This window comes from Mauremys reevesii, linkage group 9, assembly GCF_016161935.1.
Source record: "Mauremys reevesii isolate NIE-2019 linkage group 9, ASM1616193v1, whole genome shotgun sequence".
NCBI classification, from domain to species: domain Eukaryota; kingdom Metazoa; phylum Chordata; order Testudines; family Geoemydidae; genus Mauremys; species Mauremys reevesii.
The window spans coordinates 30,690,723-30,710,279 of record NC_052631.1 but is presented as its reverse complement, the minus strand read 5'-3'; the positions used below and the strand labels follow the sequence as shown (position 1 = coordinate 30,710,279).

Sequence of the window (19,557 nt, the reverse complement as noted above, 5' to 3'; positions counted from 1 at the left end):
AAAATTTTGATTTAGCTTAAATATCAAAAATCTGATATATTTCAATTCAAAATGGTGCCACGTTGTAACCATGGGTTTTGTAATCTTAGTTGCCTTAAACTTCCATTCTTCTCTATGGGCCAATCTCTCTGGCTGGACTACAACTTCCATGATATACCATGGCAAGGGATTCCTATGCCGCATCCCCTCCCCTCACCAAAAAGGGAGAAAGTGGTACACCTCTACCTCAATATAACGCTACCCGATATAACACAAATTCGGATATAACGCAGTAAAGCAGCGCTCCGGGAGGGGTGGGGCTGCGCACTCTGGCGGATCAAAGCAAGTTTGATATAGCGCGGTTTCACCTATAATGTGGTAAGATTTTTTGGCTCCTGAGGACAGCTTTATATCGAGGTAGAGGTGTATTTTCAAAATGATGCCTCATGGGATCATTGCCTTATGCCTGGATGCCTTATATTCCCCATTTTCCTCTGAGTTGGGCTTTCCAGCTGTTTTACATCTTCCACGTTTCATCTTACAAATTTAAGTTTTGTCAGTTTTCCCATGGGAAAAACCCCTTCTATCTTCTGACTAGTTTTAGCCAATACCCTTAAACTTTTCAAAAACAACTGTAACACCCAAGGAGATTACCTGGATTCCAGGGGCTCTGTCTGCTGGCAGATCAGGGGGAGCCAAGGCAAACTCAGAGTCTGCCTGGCAACCAATAGGGAGTGAGATGCCCCTCCCAGGAAGCTCAGGAAAGGGGAGAAGCTATTTTTGAGTCATTCTGGAGCCAGCCAGGGCAAGGGCAGGACTGGCTGTGTGGGGAACTGGTGAGTCCCAGGCCTGCATGCAGGATTCCCCCTGAGAACTGGCCTCTAGGGACCTGAAAGCAAGATCCCTCAGCTGGGCTTTTCCTTCTCCACTGATGATTCCCAGTTTGTAGAGTTTTGCTGGGAAACTCCCCCAGCCAGGCTGAGTTAGCCCTCCAGCTCCCTAGGTGAGACCAGTCGCCAACTGGTCAGCTCTGCTCTGCCTGCTAGTCCAGGGCTGCTGCCTGCTGTGTGTGTGTCTGGACGCTGGGCTAGGAGACCAGATTCTGGATTTTAGTACAGTTGTGTAATCTGCATCTTGAGCCCTTCACCCCTCTGTGGTGAGGGGAAACCCTGGGACCAAAGCAGCCTGATTTCTGCCTGAAGAGGATCCCTGCCAGCAGAGATCAGCCCCTCTGCAGTGACCGAGGAGTCCAGCAAAAAGAACAGGAGTACTTGTGGCACCTTAGAGACTAACACATTTATTTGAGCATAAGCTTTTGTGGGCTACAGCCCACTTCATCAGATGCAGATAATGGAACATATAGTAAGAAATATATATACATACAGAAAACATGAAAAGATGGAAGTAGCCATACCAACTGTAAGAGGCTAATTAATTAAAATGAGGTATTAGCAGGAGAAAAAAAAACTTTTGTAGTGACAATCAAGATGGCCCATTTAAGACAGATGACAAGAAGGTGTGAGAATACTTAACATGAGGAAATAGATTTAATATGTGTAATGACTCAGCCACTCCCAGTCTCTATTCAAACCCAAGTTAATGGTATCTAGTTTGCATATTAATTCAAGTTCAGCAGTTTCTCATTGGAGTCTGTTTTTGAAGCTTTTCTGTTGCAAAATTGCCACCTTTAAGTCTGTTACTGAGTGACCAGAGAGGTTGAAGTGTTCTCCCACTGGTTTTTGAATGTTATGATTCCTGATGTCAGATTTGTGTCCATTTATTCTTTTGTGTAGAGACTGTCCAGTCTGGCCAATGTACATGGCAGAGGGGCATAGTTGGCACGTGATGGCATATATCACATTGGTAGATGTGCAGGTGAACGAGCCCCTGATGGTGTGGCTAATGTGGTTAGGTCCTATGATGGTGTCATTTGAATAAATATGTGGACAGATTTGGCATCGGGCTTTGTTGCAAGGATAGGTTCTTGGTTTAGTGTTTTTGTTGTGTAGTTGCTGGTGAGTATTTGCTCTAGAGAACCTGAGGATCATTCATGGAGTTTGTGAGTGCACCATCTTTTAGTCAGTCAGTTAAGGAATTTGTTTTGGGGACCCACTACTCCCTGAACTGTGTCCTTAAGCCGGAGAGTAAGGGTTTGGGGATTTTATAACCTGCTGCATATTAAACCTGTGGAGGGATTTACCACCTTCTCCCACTTGTGAGTCCTTTGGGCTGTATTGAACCCTGTCAGCCACACTGCTAAACCACTGCAGAGAAGAATTTTGTGATCATAGGTCATCAAGGGCCCCAACAAAGTACACGTACCAATGGGACACTAATCTTACATTTGCTACATCAAGTCACATGACGGGGAAAGTCACAGGTATTAGCAGCATGGGCTCCGGTGAACCTAAGAATAGTGTTTTACCCTGTTATGTTATATTTGTCTTCTGTTTAATATAATTTTGTGTTGAATATATTGTACGTGTTTGTGTTATTTCTTGGAAGTCTCCAACTATCTGGCAAGTCAGTGGGGGTTACCCTGTGGTTAGAATTTTCCTCCCAAGCTGCCCTGGTGACCCTGCCAGGAAGGAGTGAGGGGGGTGGAGGCACCGCCAAATAAATTCATAGGAAAAAATAAAGATACACACACCCTGCTGAGTGGGTGGTGGGATCCAGAAGAACCCAGACCTGCCCATCAAAACCTGCAAGCAGACTGGCATTAAAGAAAGTAATTGGGTGGAGAGGGGGTGCTACACAACTTAGCATAGAATGGTATAAACTGGAGATGGAAAAGACCTAATAAATAATCCAGTTCCTCTCACGCAAATGCAGGGTTATTCCCTATAATATGTTGTCCTGCAATTTGTCCATTCTAGATTTAAACTGTCTTAAGGGATGAAGCTTCCATTACTCTCTTTGGACTATTTTAATACATTACACTGTCCAAAAGATTTTCTTGATATTCATACTAAATTACCTGTTTCTTAATTTCAACTCATGACTCCTAACTATCCTCCCTTGTGCCACCCTGAACAATTCCCTTTCAGTTTGTAGCATTTCTAGGAGAACTGGTCAGGAAATGGTCTTTTCCCCCACTGTGAAAAATTTAGATTAAAAGGTTTTTTTGTTTTGTTTTCACTGAAATTGAAAGACCTGAAACCTGTTTTATCAAAAAGTTATTGCCATCAAAATAAATATTTTAATGGACAGTTTTCAGCCAACTCAAATTTCTATTCTTCACATATTCATGAAAAATTACCATAACCCTTTTTAGTCATCTTTTATCCAAACTACAATATACGGTCTTAATCCTATATTGCGATCTCTTAGCACAGGCCTCAGTGTCTTCACTTTATCCCTTTGAGTAACAGATCCCAATGAAGATTGAGGCCTATATATTTAACTCTTAACCTATCCGCAGTCATCTTCTCCAATGCTCAAATAATTATTACAGAAAAATTCTGACAAAACCTTTTGAGGAGACTGTTTGATTTTGACTCAGTTCTGATGGAACCAGGCTGGGTTCTGACTGAAACCTGCCTGGTTTTCTGCCATCTCCCCCACCCAGCTCCTGGGCAATCCCAGGGCTCTTTGGGGTCTGGAGCTCCAGAACAGCCCACCACCACGTCTGAATGAAACCAAACTTTGAAATCCACTGTGAATTTTAATTACTTTTCTCTAATTATTGTTCTACCCTCAAATTTTCAGGTAATGGGTTGCCCGGGTTGGAATATATTATTCCAGATAATTTCCTTTTTTCTAAATGGCAAGCGTTGGCTAAATTCTCACTACTAGAAAATAAGAAGCCCCAAGGATGTCTACATTTTGCATAAGATATTTAGATCCCTTTAGGATCTTCATAGTCCACTAATTTTTTTTTTAAAATAGGCATCTACAGTACAGGTTGAGGATAACACAGCAAATATCCCCAAACTGAGTAATCGCTAACAAAACTAAAATTCATCCCCTCACCCACAGTAATCAATTCTGGGCCAAATGCTTTAGTCCTTTCTCAGTTTCTACTCTGTCCTTATTCTGGCAAAGTTCCATTTGACTTCATTGAGAACAGTGGTCTTCAATTGTTTTTCATTTGTGGACCCCTACAATTTTCGAATGGAGGTGTGAACCCCTTTGGAAATCTTGGACATAGACCACAGGTTAAAAACCACTGTTCTGTGGCAACGACAACCTTTCATGGAACCCTTAGACAGTCTGCAGACCCCCAGGGGTCTGTGGACCACAGGTTGAATCTGATCTAGAATCATGCCAGAATAATGACTGTGTCAAAACTAAGTAAAGACTTCAGGATTAAAAACCAGGAGTGAAGTGATTCAAACTTCTATTAAAGTGACAAAACAGTCTTTTCCTCACCTAAACAGAGACATTGTATGGAACCATGGTTGTGCAGGGAAGACCAGTTGTAGCTAGCGTTAGCCAGAGAAACATCAATACTCCATATTTTGATTCACTGCATAATGCAGCATACAGGCAATAATGTTGAGTAACAGTATTAAAAATTCCATGTGGTTGCACTGCACAGACCTTTTGAAGTAGAAGAAATCCAAAGCTAGCTACAGTGACATGCTATGACTGAATAAGCCTTAAGGCAACTTTTCAGAGACCAGACACCAGCAGATACTAGCTCAAAATGTAACATTTTGAACAGGATGTAAGTAGAAAGCAGGGAAAAACTCTGCAAACTAGGCTCCATTATAACATATTTTAACCTGTTTAGAGGCACCTTGCACCATCAGATAGCTGTTGATGCTATTGGGACCACAGCCCATCCTGCTGTAACACCACAGTGGCAGGCAGAAGATCTGTAGCATCTGAACAGGGTGTGATGTAGAGCAATGCAAGAAGCCCAACCCACAGTATTATTAAAGCTTCAAGGGAACTGCTCAAAGTGCTGATGGCAGGAATATGAGGGCACAAAATAACTTTGGAAATTATGTGTTTTTATTATTGGGAACAAGAAAAGAAGAGGGAATTAAAAAAAATATAGGAGAGGCTAACAGGGTTAAGGGGTCAGAATATTCTCTTCCCTCCCCCCCGCCATCTCTGATCATACCTGTTGCACATATGGTCAACATTTCAGATGCCTGAATTCTACCACCCCAGGGAAAAAGGGAAGAGAAGTTGGACATATTTCCAGTGGTCAAACAGATATCTAGCTATCCATGTACCTGGCTGATAGAGTGGTATCAGATACCCACATCACTATCCATCATATTATCCTTAGAACATTTTAATGGAAAACAGAGATTTGAGCTCAGACTTAGATCCTTTAGAGGAGAGTTCTTAATGACTCTCCAGAGGCACACAGTGTGTGGAGACTCCTCCAACTAAGAAAAAAACCTCTTAGCACTGAAGTCACAGGCATGGACACGAAGCTATGGTTTGTACATCAAGGAGAATTACACCTGGGATGCAGGAAACTTCTTCCAGTGCAACCAGTCAAGCTGTGATTGGCAGAACACCACACTGAGAGACGCCTCCTCATCTCCACTTAGCTGTGCAGGGATTGCCAAAACTGCTAATACAGTTTGCTGGAGAATAGTCTAGAAGATTCTCATCATATATGCCAGTACCACTGACCTGAATAGCAATTGATTTTTGACAGTAGATATGCATGAAGATGGAGTAGCAGGAAGTCTTGAGAAATCTGAAGTGGAGTCCAGGGCAATTAGGTGCTTTGCCTTCATCTTGATAGGTGCTACAAATCCTGCCATAACTTCAGAGTCAACTCTGGGCCAGAGGAGAACTGCATTAAAGCTATCAAGCAGGATTAGCCCTAGGTTCCCCAGAGCCTTATGTGTAGTAAGAAGAGCAGAACCTCATCCAGTCCAACACCCCAAGCCCCCACAACTTTTGCATATCTATGATACTTCCCAGCTGACAAGTTATTAGGAACGCTACTGGAGGTACAGAGTCTCCCCAGTGCATCAGGAGTGCAACAAGCACAGCAGCAGACCTGGGAGCTGGAGGAAATGCCTTGTTACTGTGCAGTGTTGATGCCAAACTGCTGATAGATAGGGAAAGAGAACTGCAGGATGCCGAGAGAGTGGGTTGTTTGTTGGTAGATTTATTTTTAGAGCTGTCAGTTATTTGGGGTGTTTGGACATGCAAGCTATAGGCAGTATAGGCCCGAGGCTGCCACAGCTGAAGCACCCTTAAGGCTTTGATATGTCTCCTTGGTTTTGACAAGCAGATGCAACAGAGCACACCGTCTTTGGTATGGAAGAGATTCGTTTCAAGGTAGAGATTTTGAAGAGTGATCCTGACTCCCAATGGGCCAATTACTTCACTCTGCATTGAAGTATTCAACAGGCCTTTCATAGTTGGATGCGAAATAGAGTTATAGGGGTTTCAGAAGTGGTTAAGAAGGAGCTGAGTTGATCCACATGAGAGTTGTCCATCTGAGGTAACATCATTCATTGCAACTTGCAGTCAGAGCTCATGTATCCAGCCTTCAGCCACACACAGGGCTTGTCTTTACTACAGTGTTAGCTCAAAGTATAATTCAAGTGTTGCCCCTAACCCCACTTCTGTGCTCACACATAAATCTTTTGCTGGAGTTAAGAGGTGCTTTAAACTTGAGCTAACAGGCCAGTGAGATGATATGGGGTAAAGCTCAAGTGCTGCTGACACTTGAGCTGGTCATGGGGTAGAGATGTAGCTACCCTATGCTGCTGTAAAATCACTCTGTGCTGCTAAATACAAACACTCTGTGCAGCTCGAGTATTACTTTGCAGAGTGACTGCTCTCAGTTGAGCTAGGATAGCTTGAGAGGGAGTTAGCTCAAGTGTAGATAACTCAAGCTAATGCTGCTGTGAAGACAAGCCCTAAAATATTCATCATTGTAGCCGTTCATGAAGGTCATCTTCTAATCATACTTGGCTCAGCTCTTGGAGCTTGTTGAGAGGTTTCCCTTCAGCCACTGACTTTCTTACAAACAGTTTAAAATGCAGCTCAAGAAAAACAATCACCGCTTATTAATACTTATCAAATGGCAATGTACTTGCTGATTTAAAAATCAAACAGAGTACCTGCCCCAAATAGTTTACAAAATAGTTCAGTCAAAGACAAAATAGAAGAGAAAAAACCGTAACTGATCTGTCTGTATGAGTTGGAGCTGGTGAAGAGGTCTAGAAGTGGTTGTCTTGTAAAGGCTTTGCAGAGAAGGGTGATTTAAGAAGGGATTGGAAACAAGAGATGTAAGTTGTCTGGCGAGTTCTCTGGAAGCTGAAATGAGAGACACTGTTCCATACAAGCAAGCAAGCAAGCAAAAAAGAAAAGTACCTTGAGGGGAATGGGCTCTTTTTAAGCCATTTTGTTAATTTTTTAAAAATAGTTTTCATAGACAAAAATGGATACAAAAGATCCATATTATAAAATACTATTCACTTCCCCAGAGCAAAATGGTTCAGAAGTGAGTCCTAGCAGATGTGCAAGCTCCTCGCTGTCAAACTGTCAGAGAGAAGAAACTGAAGGTTGAAGGGTCCTGGGATTTGCTGGGCCTCCCTGAGGTGTGTGGTTGCTGTCCTGTGACTCAGCAGTTTAACATTTGTTCTTTGATGTGTTGCAGAGTGTTTGTGAATTGTGACCCAAAGGCTCAACTCCTGAAAGCAGCTCCAAGTTCTCAAAAATACATACAATTGAAAGACCCAAACATTTTACTAGAAAATAACAGAAAACTGACTTTTTCTTGCCTTCCAAATTGTTCACATGTTCTTTACTAGGCCCCAGATTTCATGAGGGGAAGACTGAGGGCTGGCCCACACAGCACCAAAACCACCTTTGCAAAGAAAATCCACATGAACTCAGTCTCTAAAACTGTTCCATCTTTACTCACTAGAGCTTTTGGATTTCCTACTAAGCTTTGCAGCAGTTTCAGATGGAAGTTGCTGTAAATTATTACTAGCTCTACACCTTTCATCTTCTAGATGGATATTTTATATTTCTGGTCTCTCAAAGACTAGATTATTATTTTTTTGCTTAGCAAGAGAATTGTTAATGTTTTCCGGGCAAAATCTCTACAAATATCCTTCTCCTGAAATGAAGACATAAGCCTTTTCCTTTGCATTAATGAAAACCCTTCCAGCTATGCTGGCAGTACCTCTATATATTCATTACAGCACCAGAAGAGACAAAGTCAGTTATTTTTGTACTCTACCTGTTTAGTTCTCATTTTGGAATCTGGTGACAGATTGTTGTAGGTATAATGGGCCTGTGTGACTCCACAAAAAAGGACTGCAACAATTCCTGAAATGCAAAGAAAGTCCAGAGTCAGCTGCTTCTATTTTCTACCTTGCAGTAGTCAAAGGGCAGGATTAGCTTGCTCAAAAACTAATGAGATTGTGTTAAAAGCTTTTTGTAATAGAGAAATGCTAAGGTATGTTCTACAATAATGTTCTTCAAGCAAACTAGAATTTTGCGTTGATAGAAATCTTAGCAAGTCCTCCCCTCCCTCCATCCCAGACATTTAATTGCCATCTACTTGGACAGTTTAATACAAAGTGATAACTGTGTATAACAACCTCTGATCACAGTCAGACTGACAGTTATCTAAGTTTGTTACTCAATTATAAGATAATAAAAAGCATAGAAAATAATGAAACTGTGACATAGGCCAAAGAGGTGGGAAAAATGTTAATTTTTCTCCCCCAAATGCATTTTTGCGCAGTGGGTGCTGAAGGAGTGCAGTATGCGAAGGCCATTTTGCCCTCTGCATGTCCGTTTGCCTTGCACGTTGCACACTGCTTATTACAAGGCAAACAGCAAAACCCAGCTTAAAAATACCACTCTGGTAGGAAGAAGCTGTCGCCCAGAATGACAGGGTCAGTGACTGTAACTGAGTGGCAGTAATTATTTCCCCAGCCTGAGGGAGGTCATGAGGAAAGAGAAGGAGCAACAGTCTTATCAGGAATATAAAGGTACTTGTATATGGTAACATTAATTATTTTTAAAGCTTCTCTTCCTTCCTAGTCCCACACTAGGGTGCTTAGAGCTGCTGATCCTAAAGTAAACACAGTATAACAATTGAAAACATTGAAAAAATCATTAATAACATATCCTCTTAAAGTTAAACATCAATCAAAGGGACCACACAGACCAAAAAAGGAAAACTGGGGTTAAATAAGTGGCCAATGGTGACTGTACAAAAGCACCTCTGGAAAAAAGAAAACTCTCTTAAACATGGGCTTCAACTAACTGAGGGGGAATGATCCTGGGATCCTCCACAGTGAAAACACAACTGCCTAGTAGAGTAGGCCCCGCTTATGTAAAGTGATCCTGGTGGGTGGACTCTCATGGAGTCCCATTGCCTTCAATTAAAACCACAAGGGCATAGGAGCTCACACACACTTAGCCTAATCTCCAAAAAGCAGGTGATGCACCTGTGTAAATATTAATCCAGAGAGGCTTAGTTTCAAGGAGGAGAGAGAGGAGGTTTCAAATGTAGACGGCCCCTTTACTGTAAGGGGTTTTAAAAAAATAACAGTGCCAATGTAAGATAATCCACTATTTCATAAGTAGTAAAAAGTGTAGGCAGGCTTAATATGATCACAGATACGCAAGCCAGTGAGCAAATGAGTGGTGCATTCTGAACAAGCTGCAAGCAATAGGGACGCCCTGCAGTAAACTTGGCTAAAAAGGGAGGGTGAAGGTGATCCTGGGGATGGGACTGGCTAGTTTGTAGAAGCCTCAGATTAACATTTGAGCTATTGAATGCTAATTAAAGCCTCTCAGATGTTTGCAGTTGGGGGTATCAATGACTGAGGAAGAGTGGGAAACATTTCCTAGGACCAAAATGAGGATGCAAAAAAAAAGGACAAAGTAAGAAGAAATATTTTTAAAATGACAAACATTATTTGAAGGAAAAAAATAAAAAGTCTAAAGACTAAATAAAGTAACATGATTCTTTTACTAGCCCTTCCTCAGTTTTCTGACTGTCTTTAGACTGCTAGATGTAAAAGTATTGTGCAGCCGAAACCAGTTTTCGGTACTTTAAGTCTCCCTTTCTTTTCATTTCTGGGAAGACCTGAAGAATGGCATCAATGTGCCTTTGATGGAAGAAAGAAGAAGGGGGTAGGAAAAAAAATATGAACAATGGCACAAAGAACAACTGCTACCAAAGAAAAAATGAAAAACCTATTTTCCCATGCAGCAATGCAGAAATTCTCTTGGCTTCTGAATTCTATTCACCTGACTGTATTTCTATTGCAGTAATACAAGCTTCTACAAACCAGGAAAATTTCACTGAGCTTTAACTGCCCTTTCTTTGTTTTTGTAATATTTCTTTAAATTCAGCACTGGGTTCATCCCCTCAGCTGGATCTCTTGTGCAAGGGTCACTAGAGAGCAGTGCTGAGCATTTCAAGTCTATGTTAAGGACTCATTCTCCCAAATGGCTTCAGTTCCTCTTCTAGGGCTTGAAAGCTGCCCTGTATTTTGTAGTCTAAAGATGATGTGGGAATGCTATGGATAAATAAATGTTCACACAATGAAAAGCCAGTTTAAAAAAATATGGCTAAGCAGGACCATTTCTAAATATCACTAGCCCCTGGGTCAACAATAAAAATGGAAATATGAATTTCCTGTTCAGTTTCCACTACATGAGCCATCATTCTGCCAATTTTTTTTTAAATTGACTATTAAATTCAACCCTGGTTGTAAAAATTGATTTGTGACTGCCAAATACAATTGTTAATTATAGGTGGGATAGGTGTCTATTTACTGTTTCCTGAGGCAATGTGAATACTAGGTCTGTGGTATATAAAGGGCCTGACACTGATCTCACACGAGGGGTACCTTCACTGAATCAGTGCAAGTATTCCGGTGAAAAACTGGAATAAGAGAGACCAGTATCAATCACAGAGTATCTGATACAGAGTGTGGGTTCTGGTTTGAGCCTTTAAGTGCCACCACAATCCTTCAAAATGGAATTTCATAGACCATATGAACCTTATTTCCAGGGGAGATGGAGTACTTGCAGCAGGAAATTTATATGTTGCTAAAACAAGGCTTGCTGTGCACAGCCATGGCCGTTACAACATAAGATATATCATAAAGCATGAGGGGAAGTAATTGGAATGTGTCTTATTAAGAGATTTGGTGACCATGTGCATGTTAATGTAACTACATAGGAAACAAGGCTCAATTACCTAGAGAGGCAAACATGGAACTTTCCATTTTGGAAGGGCAGGTTAAGTGAGGTTGGAAATTCTTTGACAAGAAGTATTAAAATTGGATTTTGAAGAAAGGAATCAGCCTGACAGCAAAATGCTTCCTTCACTGTGTATGGGATATAAATTAGGCAATTATATATTTTTTTCAAACACTTATTAGCAGAATTGTCCAATTTTCTGCTGACATCTTTCAGTTTCATTCTGGACTGCTATCATCTACATAGCATGCATCAAAGATAAAAATATTCACTAGTTCTTTTCTCATTAAAACGTCAGATTCTGGAGCCAAAAATGTAAATGTCTGTCTCAGTTTCCTGCTAAATTAAATGCACACTTCTTGGTTTTACTGCAAATGAACAATGTTGGAATTCTGGACAGGAGAATGTGATTAGAACTATCCGAGCAGAGTGAGAAAGTCTCTCTTGTCAGTGGCTTTATTTTGGGGGGATAGTAGTGACTAACTTACTTTTCCATTCCCTCCACTCCTTTTTTTTTAAAAAACTGAAAAAGAGCACTAACTCAGCACCCCTATCACTGAAGCAGAACTATGGATTAAAGTGAAAGATTTAGGGAGAAATGGAAACAAGTTCATCGGTGTAATACAACAGGAATGATCTTTCTGAAGTTATTGGGAAATTTAATGTAATATAAAAAAATGAAAAACCTGATGATAAAAAAATGATAGCTATATGAACCAAATCAATTAGCAGATAGCTAAACTCTAACTATGCCAACCTCTTTGATAATGGGTAATAAGATTTTAAATAGTCTACCAATGTAGTTGCTTTTTACTCCATTTGTGAAACACATAGGCATAATAATATCTTGTTAGCTGATGCCAGGCATAAGGAAATCAGTCTCAATAAATTTTACTCCATTGTTTATATTTATAGTGGCAATTCATCTTAGGGTAAAAGATGGGAATATGTGATGCTGATAATGGGACTCACGCCACAAACGAGGTAACTGCTATCCTAAGATGCATCACTGATGGTGTGCATTAATTTATAAATAATTCCTTTACTGAAGGAGAGAGAGAATAAATTTTCTTGATGGATCATTTCACAAATAGGCAAAAGGAAATTACTTCCCTGTAATTCTTACTCTCTAATGGCCTGATTTTGCAAGGTGCTAGACAGACTCAACTCCTAAAGGTATAACTTGTAACAGAGCCCTACATTTTGGCTGAGGAGCACACTATGAGAGATGTGCTCTTAATACAACCCTCAGAGTGACTGCTTAGGCCAAGAGGCTCTTCTGTAACATAAGCATAGCTGCTGACTCCATGACTGCTCTGGGGCTCTAGCACCCACAGAAAAAAAGATAGGGGTTCTGCACACCCACCAGCCACAGGTTTTTGGTGGTGCTGCTGATCAGCTGTTTGGCAGGGCCACCAATCAGGTGTTTGGTGGCCGGTGGAAGATGCTCAGGGGAGAGCGGAGAGCAGTGAGCGGTGGGTGGGGAGCCTCAGGAAGGGGATGGAGTGAGGGTGGGGAGAGGTGGAGCGAGGGCAGGGCCTCAGGGTAAGGGACAGTGTAGGGGAGTGGCCTCAGGGCAGAGCAGAGGTGGAACATCCACTTGGAATAATAAAAATCAGCACCTGTGAACATAAGCATCGTCCACTGCATTGTTCCTTTCTGGTGGCTGCATAGATTAACCTAATTTTAAATAGATTCCACTAGTTCGGGATTAAGAAATCAGACGCTTCCTCCTAAATTTGCATCTCTCATTGTGCAGTGAAATGTGCTACTGGCAAGCTAAGTCAAGTCACCTGAGGATCTGTTAACCAGTAGAATGAACCCCACTCTGAAATATAACTTAAAAAACATCATGGAAGGAGTTGATAAGAGCATTTTCAGGCAAGGGTGAGAGAAGGTGGAAGTTACATTGGAACTGGTTAAAAGCAAATGGCTAAAAATATCTACTGTAAGCTGAAACATCAATACAGTATTAATAGTTGTTGCATTTGGAAAACTCAGCTTTGAACTTCTAAAGCTACAAGGAAGACTGCATGTGTTCTTTTTTCCTGACAGCTTCTGACAAAGGCCTTTCATAGAAGCTAAGAGACAGAGGCTCAACCCTGCTGATAAATGAGGCAATGTAATTAACAATTGCCAACTGAGACAAAGAATGTGCATATGAAAAGAATTGCTAGTGACAGAACTAAAAGGGCGGGGTTTGTTTTCCTTGCAATTTGTGTGGGTGGAGCAATTTCCTTTTTTAACATCTATGTAAGTTCCTTTATTTGTAAGTAAAGCTTAACTTCCTTGTACTTTTCTGTTTTTTTTTTCTTTTAATTGGATCATGACTTTGCTTTCCACTCACTTTCTGGCCATTAAAAATAGTTTACTATGGCTACTACGTCACTATAAAACCTCTCTGTGCCATCGGTAGTTAGGGCTTTGATTTCTGACATGTTAAAAAAATGAAACACCATCCCAGGTGACTAGTGGGAGAGAGTACATTATGTGCCACCGTATTTGCAGTGTGAAGAAATTATATATGCCAATTATTTGGACATGCAGTCTGCTCCAGATTCTGACAGTGGGACATGCCTTCAGTATAGCAGTGCCTGAAGCAATGACAGCATTAGAGGCAGTATCAGTGTTTCCATTATGAACCCCCCCCCCCATTTCAATTATTTAAAAATTTAGTAACACCACATTGGTTTCTGGCTAAAACGTGACACCCATGGAATCAGCTGGGGAGAAGGTTTTAAAAATCCTATTTTAGAAAGTGTGGGAAGTCACTCTCAGCTTAAAAACAAAGGATTTAGAAGTTATTCCATTTTTTTGTCTAGGTAAACAGCAGGTTATTAGAGGTAATGTTTTGAAAATGGCCAGTAAGCACAACAGGACTAAACAAGACCGTGTTCAGGTTAAAGTTGGATTTTCTTTGGAAAGTGATAGCGCATGGCTCTCTTGTTTAACTTGTGCTACATTGGCATTCATCCACCTTTGGCATAGAATGGGACAGAAAATTGTGCATAAAATGAGGAAGAGGAGTGAGCATGCAGCAATTGGCAACAGACCACACACTGGTTTCAAAGTCCTCTGAACATGTGGCTTATCACACAAAGGGCAAAATCCTGGCTCCATTGAAGCCAGTGGGAGTTTTGCTATTGACTTCAGTGTACCCAGGATTTCACCCAGGGCCTCATTGATTCCCAAAAACTTTACAAGGATCATGTTGAAAGTAAAAATTAACAGGTCTCGAGCAATTTCTCCAGCAAAACTAAACGGGCTCACTATTAATGCTCAGGCGCTCAGGTTTTCCTTTAACTTTCCCTGGTGTGAATTATGGCAGTTGATTGTCAAAAATAACAGTATCAAAAACATCAGTAGGCTTAAACTATTATGAATCATATTCTTCCTAATCACATTATGAAATCAATTAGAGTCTGGGCATTGCACAGATTACTTCCGTGCATTACTGGGGGTTACTTCTGTGTACATTTTCCATTGTGTATGAATGTTTTCACTGTTCTGTGTGTTGAAGAAAGCAATCTCTGGGCATGTATTTGACTATGGTTGCACAAATGCTATTTCCATGTTGATGCAGCGATGTGTAGGCAGTAAGTGGTTCTGGTCTGTCACTGGGCAGCCTGTGCCTCTCTCCTGCTGCAACAGGGATTTGAGTGGGAGCAATAAAAAAAACCCACCAACCAAACAAAAGCTGGTGCAGAAAAAAACGTCATTCAGGTATCTATGAATTTGTGCCTTCAGATGGATGTTTGCAGCACCCACACTTTTAGGCAATGAAAAGAAGCAACTGGATTTTGGAAGATTCATATAAGATGTCATGCTCAAAACAGGTGTGCTGTTTTACCACATCACAGATTTACTAAAGAGCCCCACAGCCTTTGCTTAGTCAGGAAAATGCAACACTTACCTGTAAGACCAGCAGCTTCCGCTGACAGGAAGGCACTCCAAGACAGGAGGAAGAACAGGCCTGTTTCCAGCATGGGGAACTCACACAGCTTTGTAAATTTTGTCAAGTGCTAAAAAATACTAAGGAAAAAAAGCAAACAGCTTTGCAGCCTAAATTCACCCCCATCATCATAAATGAGGTCCAGGTGCACCGTAAAACTATTCAGCTGTGTCATACGAAGCACATAAGCATGTGCCTTCAATGGGACCTTAAGTTTATACATGTTATTAAGTGCTTTGCTGGATCAAGGCCTAAGTGATGGAATTTAGCATTACTTATCCAGCATTAGTCTACTTCACATATATACTTCTATTTATATTAGCTGTTGAAATGTGCTCATGTCATGTGGTTTCAAAGAAAGGTGGCAGTGAAAAGGTGATATGGTAACAAGATGACCAAAAAGCCAAGTTGGTCCACGGCCTTTATTGTCTCTGTCAAAAGGGAAGGTCAACTTTCCTATGTAGCCTTTAAATGGAATCAGTTTAGAAAGCATAAATCGGTGCTTCAGAACTGGACTCTTAAAGGAATCAAGATGGGGAAGCTGATTGACACATTAGTGCTTTGTTTAGTCATTTATACTTGTGCAAAGTGAGTGTAAGTTGCTATTGTTGTGATCTGGTAGCATTTTTACACCAATTGATGTAAATGACTAAACAAGATATACGGAAATGGAGAATCACGACTTTCCCAGTTTGGATAAGCTGCACTTTGATTTGTAGTCAATAGCTTGGCTTGTACTTCATTTAATTACTGCTACTACATAAATTGTAAATTAAATGCTGTATTGTATTTTTTGTGAGCATCTCAAAATACTTTGCAAACATTGTTATTGTACCCATTTTAAGGCAGCATTCACTGAGGTATAGAGAGATTAAGGTCTGAATCCTCAGGCTCTGGGCCCAAGGGCTTGTCTACACTAGAAACTTAAGTCACCTGTTAGGTTAGTTGTGAAACTGATAATCAGCTGTTAGCCATCGTATTTAAGTAATGCAATGTCTACACAGACACTGCATCAACCTAACTACACTGACATGAGCCCTATGGTTCTCGTTGAGGTGGACTTACTATGTTGGTTTAGTAGGGCACTTACATCAGTGGGAGCAAGGCTGTAGTGTTTACACTGACATAATTAGGTTGACGTAAGCTGCCTTATGTTGATCTAACTCTGTAGCATAGACCAAGGGTAAATATTTTGCCTAAAGTCCCACAGTGAGTCACTATCAGAGTTTAAGATAGAATCCAGGAGTCCTGGCTCCTTTTGCCTATTTCACCCAGTAGACAACATTTCTGATTATCCAGTTACATTATATTTCTATGTAGTTGTATGGGTCAGTTAAGATATAGCAACTAATGGGGAGGCTGAGTGTGGCATGAAGCAAGGGTTTCATTACATAAATTCATGTTAGTGTCAGGTGGAACAGCACAGGAGAATTTTGATGTCATGGTGCTTTGATTTTCTCAGGAATACTAAAATACTTCGTAACCTGTAATCCCATGACTGTCAGTGGCTGTGAGCTCTGTCAAGGAGGTGAGCTCAATCCTTGGAGTAAGGTTGCACCATACATACTCTCCTCCCCTTCCCCGGTCTGGTCCAGTGTGGTGATCCATTCCTTGTTGATTGAAAGGACTGGTCAGCATGACAATGTTTTGGGGGGAAATAAAATAAATGGGGAAAGACAGAGGGATTTCAGGAGAGTCGCCCATATAAGAGCATTTGGGGTCCAGTCCTGCACCTTTTACTAAGGAATAGTCCTTAGGCACAAGGTGGTCTTACTGAGATCAATGAGACTACTTATAGGAGTAAGGGCTCTAGATTTTGGGCCAGATCCTCCACTGGTTAAAATCAGCCTAGCGCCATTGAAATCATTGAACCTGTGTTGATTTTCTCCAGCTGAGGACCTGGCTTTGTTTACAGAGCCTCTTCAAGCCCCTGGTCAAGAAGTTCAAGCTCAAAGTAAAGATGGTCAATCTTAATCACAGACAGCCTTGGGAGTTCTTTTCAAGGCAAACAGTCTTTCAAACCTGCAGAGTTTTTCTGTTTGGAAAACAATAAAGGATATTAAAGCTGTGACAACAGCATATGAAGACCCCATTGCAAACGATCCAGCAAAGATCCCCAGGAAATTTCCCACAGACTGGAAGAGAGCAGCAGCATCAAATGTGTTAGGATTCTCCTTGGGACTGTAAACAGAAATCGAACTGAAGAGAAGACAAGGGGGAGAGAGGAAAATAATGAATTAAATCACATTATCGTTATAGTGAAATCATGTATTAAACATACCCACTTTGTAGGCACTTACAATGCAAGAGAATGCTCCTCAGGGCTGTTAGCAAAATAGAAAGGCAAGAAAAAGGAGACTAGGAGGACAGGGTTTATTTTTCAAGGCAATAACCTGAGAATCAGTGGTTTGCTGTCAGTCAGTAAACATTTTTATACTAGGACTGTCATAAAGAATATTGTTTCCAAGCCAGCTAGGCATTAAACCATGGTAGATGTATAAAGAATATGCAGGGAAAATAGATAACTTTGAATTATTTATTGGCCATATGTCTTCAGAGCTGTTATATATTCACAAATATTCCTGATAAAAAGTGCACTTTTACAGTTGAGGCACAAATGGGCGATACAAATCACAGTATGTACCAAATCTTCAGCGGTGATGCTGTCATAAACCACAAACTAGTTCCCTTCCCTAGCATAACCCTTCGTAAACAAAACGGCGAACATGTCAAGAGCTGCACAATATGAAACCCCAGGGAAAAACGAGAACTGTTTTTCCAGAGAAAGAAACTGCTGTAGTGGCCAGAGGTCATCTTTTATATCCAGTCTCTGTCTGTAACCATCAAGATTATTTTCTTATGGGAAATTACTCCACCAATGGCAAGGCCATATCTTTAAACATTTTTGAGGGCATCAAATTTGCTATTTACTACTAGTGACTTGATGCCCAGAATGCTAATGATACCGCCAAGTGTGAATGTATTTCTGCTTGTTGTAACATAAAAATTAACAGATGCACTGTAGCCCCAAGCTTCCCAAATACTAATTAAGCAACATTTCGGATTTTTGTGGTTCTGTTGCTTTCGACACTTGAGGTCTTTTATGTTCACTGTCAGAGAAAATCAAGTGAGCTTGGCAGTGGATTTTAGAACCGAGTTTACATTGCTGTAAAATGATTGGTATTTTAAACATCAAAACTAGATGATTTTAAATTGGGGTGAATATTTAATGCTCATGGATGTGTTCTTAATGTTCATCTCTGCAATTGGATGTTTTCTGTCTGGAGATTAGGCAGCAGAGATGCAGCTCTGTATTCAAGGTTTTTCTGAACAGTTGCACTCATTTAAGGGCCTCCCCTAATGTTACGCAGAGACCAGCAACTAGGCTACTCACTTCTAGATCTTATCCCTTGGTTGGTCAAGGATATATAGAAAGGGAAGTGAACACGAGTGAATAAGAGAACAATCCTTAGAAGTACTGAACTCCCAGCGGCTGGTGCTCACCACTTGTCTGGATCTGGACCTAAAGTCTTACTTCTTTATTTTAAGCATTTAGCGTGCCCATCACCACACTCTCTTGACACATATGAGAACACATAGCGCTTAGTGCTATGAATTTTGAAAGCATTGTACATACATTAATTAAGCTTCACATAATTCTAGTCATGTAGCTAAGTAACAGTTACAATTCCAATTTTACATATTGGAAAATTGAAGTGATTAGTTCAAAGGTCACACAGAGCATCAGTGGCAGGGCCAGAATCAGACTTTCAGAGCTCTTGATTCTTGGCCCCAATCCTCTAGTCTAGGCTGCCTCTTGAGGGCAAAGGGGATGATTTAGTATTGATAAATATTTTATTTGACTCAAAGTGACACATTCTTGAATTACACCTGGCTGCATTGTGACCATCACTGTGGTCATTAAGCAGGGTCTAAGAAGTGCTGTACAGTAATGTGCAAATGAGCAGTGACATTCTAAACCCATGCACTGAGAATGTGAATATGAATGCTGAAAACCTTCCTTACATACAGAAAATTTCAAAGCACCAGAAGCGGATATTCTTACTCATACAGAGTAGCACTTTATTTCCAAAAATTGTCTTGTTAACTTCAGTGGGACTGTCTGGGGACCCTGTGAGGAAGCATTTCATATTCTGGACCTGTACCATTGCATCCAGTATAAGTGCCAACCAATGCATGTGTATGCCTGGGACCAGCACTGCCAACTATCTCTCAATTGCTGGACATGCCATGCTGGAGAACAATCTCAGGGAGTACATCTCTTGCCTTCATTCTTGTCTTGAGTTGATGCTCATCACTGACCCCTTCGGTCTGAGGTTTTAGCCTTTATGTCACATCAGAGATTATAGTAAAAACATACAACTTGCACTCTCTGAGCAGCTGCTTCTTTCATTTGATATCTTCTTAGCTATAGTACGGTAGGTCAACAAACTCTTATT

The 19,557-nt window shown here is 40.8% G+C and overlaps 1 protein-coding gene across 2 annotated transcripts in view; it reads right to left on the bottom strand.

Moving 5' to 3' along the window:
* The window catches only part of SLC9A9 (solute carrier family 9 member A9), a 342,765-nt gene that overhangs the window by 163,856 nt on the left and 159,352 nt on the right, over positions 1–19,557 (bottom strand). For both annotated transcript variants that reach the window (XM_039488401.1, XM_039488400.1), the window contains exons 7-9: positions 17,158–17,296; positions 15,059–15,164; positions 8,156–8,244 (exon numbers count right to left, since the gene is read on the bottom strand). In XM_039488401.1, coding sequence (XP_039344335.1) covers positions 8,156–8,244; positions 15,059–15,164; positions 17,158–17,296 — 334 coding nt within the window. The remainder of the gene's footprint in view (positions 1–8,155; positions 8,245–15,058; positions 15,165–17,157; positions 17,297–19,557) is intronic.